Source organism: Mastomys coucha, unplaced genomic scaffold (genome assembly GCF_008632895.1).
Source record: "Mastomys coucha isolate ucsf_1 unplaced genomic scaffold, UCSF_Mcou_1 pScaffold1, whole genome shotgun sequence".
In the NCBI taxonomy this organism is placed as follows: domain Eukaryota; kingdom Metazoa; phylum Chordata; class Mammalia; order Rodentia; family Muridae; genus Mastomys; species Mastomys coucha.
The window spans coordinates 24,389,460-24,395,596 of record NW_022196891.1 but is presented as its reverse complement, the minus strand read 5'-3'; the positions used below and the strand labels follow the sequence as shown (position 1 = coordinate 24,395,596).

General features: G+C 43.2%; 1 protein-coding gene and 1 non-coding gene across 2 annotated transcripts in view; one reads left to right on the top strand and one right to left on the bottom strand.

The window, feature by feature from the left end:
- The window catches only part of Rab3gap1 (RAB3 GTPase activating protein catalytic subunit 1), a 66,431-nt gene extending 62,808 nt beyond the window's left edge, over window positions 1-3,623 (bottom strand). The window contains exons 1-2 of the mRNA XM_031381055.1: window positions 3,554-3,623; window positions 3,403-3,458 (exon numbers count right to left, since the gene is read on the bottom strand). Of these exons, the coding sequence (XP_031236915.1) occupies window positions 3,403-3,458; window positions 3,554-3,571 (74 nt within the window). The 5' untranslated portion in view covers window positions 3,572-3,623. The remainder of the gene's footprint in view (window positions 1-3,402; window positions 3,459-3,553) is intronic.
- Window positions 3,624-5,426: 1,803 nt separating this feature from the next.
- LOC116072461 lies at window positions 5,427-5,533 on the top strand. Its single transcript, XR_004111466.1, has one exon. It is a non-coding gene; the product is annotated as a U6 spliceosomal RNA (small nuclear RNA).
- Window positions 5,534-6,137: the final 604 nt, after the last annotated feature.

Below are 6,137 nucleotides of genomic sequence, written 5' to 3'. Positions count from 1 at the left end.
AGAGAGAGAGAGAGAAAGAGCACAAGCCAGCCAGCCTTATTTTTCTTTTTTACTACAGTACTAGGGATTGAACACAGGTAGATGAGCATACTGAGCCTCATCTGCTTTTACTAGCTACTGAATCCCTAATGTCTTACACTGTGTCTTACACATGGACATTCAAAATTAAGTTTCTACTTAGTCCTCTCAATAAATTATCTGTATAGTATATAACATACTTGTTAGATCTCAAGAAATTCCTTTTGCCAAAAGGAATTTAGACAAAAGCCAACATTTCCTAGGGACTTAAGACTGTTCCTACTTGCTACAAGGAGTCATTCTCCTCATCTCTGGCAACAGAACATATTGCTCTTCCATTAACCTGTGCTAGTGGTGTCTATTAGCATATCAAAGTCTCTGCTAACCCCTAGACTCCCTCAGTCTACCACAAGTACCAGCTATGGAGCCACCCTGGCTGGCATACCCTGCCCCCCACCCTAACCCTCCCCAGCCCCCACCCCTTTGTTTCCCTTCCCCTAGCTTCTCTTGTCCTATGTAGTCCAGCCATGGAGCTATGTGTTCTCTTGGCTCTTTCTCTCTTCTCTTCCTCTCCCCCACTACCTTTCATGGCCAGTTATGCCTCTCCCTGTTCTCTCCCTCATATTTTACATTAAACCTTCTCCTCAACCATGCCTAGGACCACTCATTTTCATTCAATACTGAGAAAACTTTTCATCCAAATAATAAAAAAATAAGGCTTAGGAAATTTCAAAGTCGCATTTATTTCTTGTGTTTGAGATACTCTTTGATGAAACCCATCACTTTATGGTGACCAATGATACAGAGGCCTACCCATTGCTAGTTCTTGTCATCAACCTTAATCATGTTGATTTCACGCCCAATACAAAGTGCCTCCACCAACCTGACATACATAGGCTCATCACAATTGGACATATAAGCACACAAAGGTGTGCTTGGTGCTTGTCTGAGGCTCTGGCAGCCTAGTGTATGCCATATGCTAGGCCATCCTGGTTGAAGGTAGTCTTCCACACCTCTTGTGAAGCAGCACGTGCATCCATTACACTTCTAGCATCCATGCTTCCTCAGCCGCAGCAGTGAATTATGGGTGAGGCCAAATCTTAAATGCACCTGAGCCTCCACCTTCACCTTCACACAGCAGGGAAAGGGCTTTTTTTTTCCTTAAATTTATTTATTTTATGTGCACTGGTGTTTCTCCTGCATGTATGTCTATATAAGAGTGTTAAAAACCTAGAACTGGGCCGGGCGGTGGTGGCGCACGCCTTTAGTCCCAGTACTTGGGAGGCAGAGGCAGGTGGATTTCTGAGTTCGAGGCCAGCCTCTGTACTCGTGTACAGAGTGAGTTCTAAGACAGCCAGGGCTATACGGAGAAACCCTGTCCCGAAAAAACAAACAAACAAACAAACAAAAAAACCTGGAACTGAGTTTTAGACAGCTGTGAGCTGCCATGTGGGTGCTGGGAATTGAACCTGGGTCTTCTAGAAGAGTGTGAGGTATTCTTAACCTCTAAGCATCTCTCCAGGTCCCCTCAGGAAACTTTAAATTATTTAACCAGGGAAAATAGTCATTTTTCCATTCCAAACACTAATCATTGATGTTTTCTTACCACTCACCCTCCAGGACCATATTTTTCTATCTTCAAAATGTCAACTTTAGAGTCAGCATGCCCAAAAGTGCACTCTTGTTTGACATGTATCTCTTTGTTTAGGCACAAAACAAAGTTTCATAATTGAGCCTTACCCCTCAGACTTACAATAAGCTCATCTACCTAAATCTAGTTCACTCTATTCAACTAATTACAGCTCCACTTTGTGAGTCAATGTAAACTGCTTACTTCATTTTACCACAATGTAACAACTTCAACCAAACAACCCTTGGACCATAGGACCAAAATCTCTTACCACTTTAAGCAGCAGTGCTTTCTAAACATGGTCTTCTCACCTGCTGGCATCTGTATTACCTGGGACCATGTTAGAAAAGCAAATTTGGGGATTTGACATAAAACCTAATGGGAAACACTGAGAGTAGAGACCAGCAGGTTCTGACGCATAGTCAAGTTGGAAAACTTTCAGTCAAGAGCACCAACTCGAGATTCCTCCGCTTTGGTTTTGAAAACTGACCTCACTTTATCACTTTTATTTATTTCCCAGTGATAATTCCTCACTTGCATGTCTAGCAATGTCAGTCCCTTCTCATGTCTAACCAAACCCTGGACCATTTTCTCTTTCCTTTCTTGAGGCAGTATCTGTTAGATTGCTCAGGCTGGTCTTAATTCCTTAGCTCAAGTGATCCAACTCAGCCTTCCCTGGAGTCAAGATTATACACAGGTGCCACTCACCCAACTTCCACTTCCCTTCCCTATTTCAAAGCAGGTATTTCCTATTTTTCCCTACAAAAATGGCTCCAACAATTTTGTAGTCCACATTTTCCCTACTTAACAGGTTCTTTGTAGTTAGTACCAACTGGCTTACATTTTAACTATTTGTTGGAGGGTTTTTTTTTTTAAAGTATATAAATTTTCCGGATCCTAGGATAGTTCAAGACACACACTACTTGCTCATAAAGTCTTGTTAGTGTGTTAAGTCTTACTGACTCGATGAAGTGTGGAGATGGGCACACAAGTCAAACTACTATTTCAAAGACCTTTTATATTTTCCTATGCCACCAACTGACCTGAGAGCCACACATCTGTAAAGCCTACAAACACCGCAGCAATAACCTCAATAGCTAGCCAAGCCAACAAACTTGGTTTTCAACTAACTTGGGTGATAAAATATGTTCACCGGAACTCAGCTGTTCACCTGAGTTTGACAAGTTCAGGAAACCTAGGTACAGGACCAAGTTTAAAATGTAATGATGTGAATCAAAACACTCCAAAGATGAATGTAAACATACTATTTGTAAACATGAACAGGAGGAGGGGTGCAAAGAGGGGAAGAACGGAAAGGAAAGAAATAAAGAAGTAACAAAAGTTTAATTTTTTAATTTCTCGAAGACAGGATAAAGAGAGTAGGAGTATGGCAGATGACCAGCCATCGGTACGCCGAAAGGTCTCTTCCAATAAACACAGGAAGAAAACACAGCAGCTGCTTAGCTGACGGCTTTGACGACAACTGAGGCAAACTGACATGAGAGCATAAGACCCTGGAGCGAGCGACCTCGGAAATGGTTTTCTGGGTCAGGGAAGTGATCTGGAAGTCAACACAACTTGTTCTAAAGGCGGAGTCTGAAGGTTGGTCTGACCTGTCTGTATGACTGATGCGGAAACAGCCAGGGCTGCCAAGGTACTGAAGAAGAGACGAAGAGGCGTGGGCGTCTCCCTCAGAACCAGCGTCACCTGGGCGATGCTGCCCGGGGCCAGACAGGACCAAACACACCACTCACCTTTCCCACTCCGAGGCTGTGGTGAAGTCTGTGATCTCAAACACTTCGGACTCGGGCTGCGGGGACAGAGAAGAGCACAGACAGTAAGCCGCTGGCCGCTGACCTCCGCGGCGGAACTCTGGGACAGATGCACCCAGGGCGTAGAACTCACCTCACTGTCCGCCGCCATCTTGCGGAGCGGAGCGTCAGGCCGCGCGCTAACGCTGTCGGGAAGAAGGGAGCAAGGAGGCGGGCACTGAGTGGCGGTCGTGGGCGTGGCTTCGGTGGTGGTGGGTGGGGCCTCGAAGCGGGCCCGCCCACAGAGGACCTGGTGGAAAGTGTAGGGACTATTTTCCTCCAGACAGGAAGATCTTAGTGTGGCATACGCTCTTCCCCAAGGCGGTTTAGTAATATTTTTTAAAATTCTGGAGGGGCTGGAGAGATGGCTGTGCAGTTAGGACTACCCGCTGCGCTTTCACAGGACCTAAGTTTGATTTCCAGCACCCACGTGGCAGTTCACAACCTTTTGTGACTCCAGCCCAAAGGGACCCTGTGCCCTCTTCTGGCCTCTTCTGACATCAGGCATGCACGTGGTGCACAGATTTACATGCTGACAAAACACTCATGCACATTAAATAAAATTTACAAATGTTTTTAAAGAATTAAAAGTAAAAATAATAAAAGTATTCTGTAGCCTCAAAAAGAGCTGATGAACACTTTGACATTGTTATATGACATTCTCATCCACAAATGTACTGGGCTACATTCATAGATATCTTGGGACATATGTAGTCCTATATGGCAAAGACCCTAGATATGCATGGTCAAAATTGTATTTAAAAACCTAAAGCACTTTGAGTTTTCATTCAAATGGTTTTTGGTTTTGTTTTGTTTTGTTTTTTTAGATTTATTTATTTATTTTATCTCATATAGTACACTATAGCAGTCTTCAGAGATACCAGAAGAGGCCATCAGATTGCATTATAGGAGGCTGTGAGCCACCATGCTCCTGGGAATTGAACTCAGGACCTTTGGAAGAGCAGTCAGTGCTCTTAACCACTGTGCCATCTCTCTAGCCCTTGATTTTATTTTTGAGATAGGGCTCATAAGCCAGCCTCAAACAAATTGTGGTGAGAAGAATGAACTGGAATTTCTGATCCTCTTACCTTCCTTTGAGTATCCTGATTGCAGGCATGTAGCACTGACTTAGAGAGTGTGGTCTAGTGGTGAAGACAGAAGCGAGGACCATGCATGCTAGGCAAATGCTCCACCAACTGAACTACATCCTGAGCTCTTGTTCAAACTTTACAACTCATAGACACTGAACAAGATCCTTAAACCCACTGTCTCCTTTCCTAACCCCAGGAAAAGAAAATCTATACAACTAAAGTTATTTTAAAAAAAAAAAATCAACCAGGCATGGAAGTGTATGCCTTTAATCCCAGCACTCAGGAGACAGAGGTAGGCAGATCTCTGTCAATTCAAGGCCAGCCTGGTCTACAAAGTGAGTCCAGGACAGCCAGGGCTCTGTTACACAGAGAAACTCTTGTCTTGAAAACAAAACAAACAAACAAACAAACAAACATCATACAAGTTACATATATTCTGAGAAAAACATGCCATTTGATGAGTGTTTCACTTTTTAAAGCACTGAAGAACAGAAGTGCTAACTAGCAATTGGAATTCTGTTGGGGCCTGCAGAGATAGCTCATCAGTTAAGACTACTGACTGTTCTTTTAGAGGACCTCAACTCAGTTCCCAGCATCCACGTGGCTACATACAACCCTCCATACCTCTAGTTCTAGGGGATCTGGCACCCTCTTCTGTCTTCTGTGGTAAACAGAAATGCACACAGTGCACATATATACATGCTGACAAAATAATCATATACATAAAAATTAAAATTAAATAATTTTTTTGAGATAGGTGTTCTTTATTATGTAGGCGGGCTGTCGTAGAACTCACTGTGTAGACAAGGCTGGTCTCAAACTCATAGCAACCCACCTGCTCCTGCCTCTGGAGTGCTGGGATTAAAAGCATATGCTGTGCTCGCTTCGGCAGCACATATACTAAAATTGGAATGATACAGAGAAGATTAGCATGGCCCCTGCGCAAAGATGACATGCAAATTCGTGAAGCATTCCATATTTTAAAAAAATAAATAAATAAGTGGGAGAGGGTGGGGTGGCAGGCATGGGGAGGGGGGAGGCAGCAGGGGCTTGTTTTTGTTGTTTTTGTTTGTTTCTTTGTTTTTTGGAGGGGAAACTGGGAAAGGAGAAATTTACATGTAAATAAAGAAAATATCTAATAAAAAAAGGAAAAAAAAGCATGTGCAACTATGCCTGGGCTTTAAATAATAACTTTTTAATTAATTTATTTATTTTATGTATGTGAGTACACTGTAGCTGTCTTCAGACACACCAGAAGAGGGCATCAGATTCCATTACAGATGGCTATGAGCCACCATGTGGTTACTGGGAATGAAACTCAGGACCTCTGGAAGAGCAGTCAGTGCTTTTAACCGCTGAGCCATCTCTCCAGCCCCCAATAATAAATCTTAAAAAGAAAATATAATTCTTTCTCAGGCCAGAGAGATGGTTTAGCAAGCAATGGCGCTTGGTGCCCAACCTAAAAACCCAAATTCTGTCTCAGACACCAACATGGTGGAAGTAAAGAGCCAACTCCTGCAATTGTCCTCTGACCTCCACAGTTCTGCTAGCTCTCCCAGACTAAATAAATAATAAATAAATGTAGTT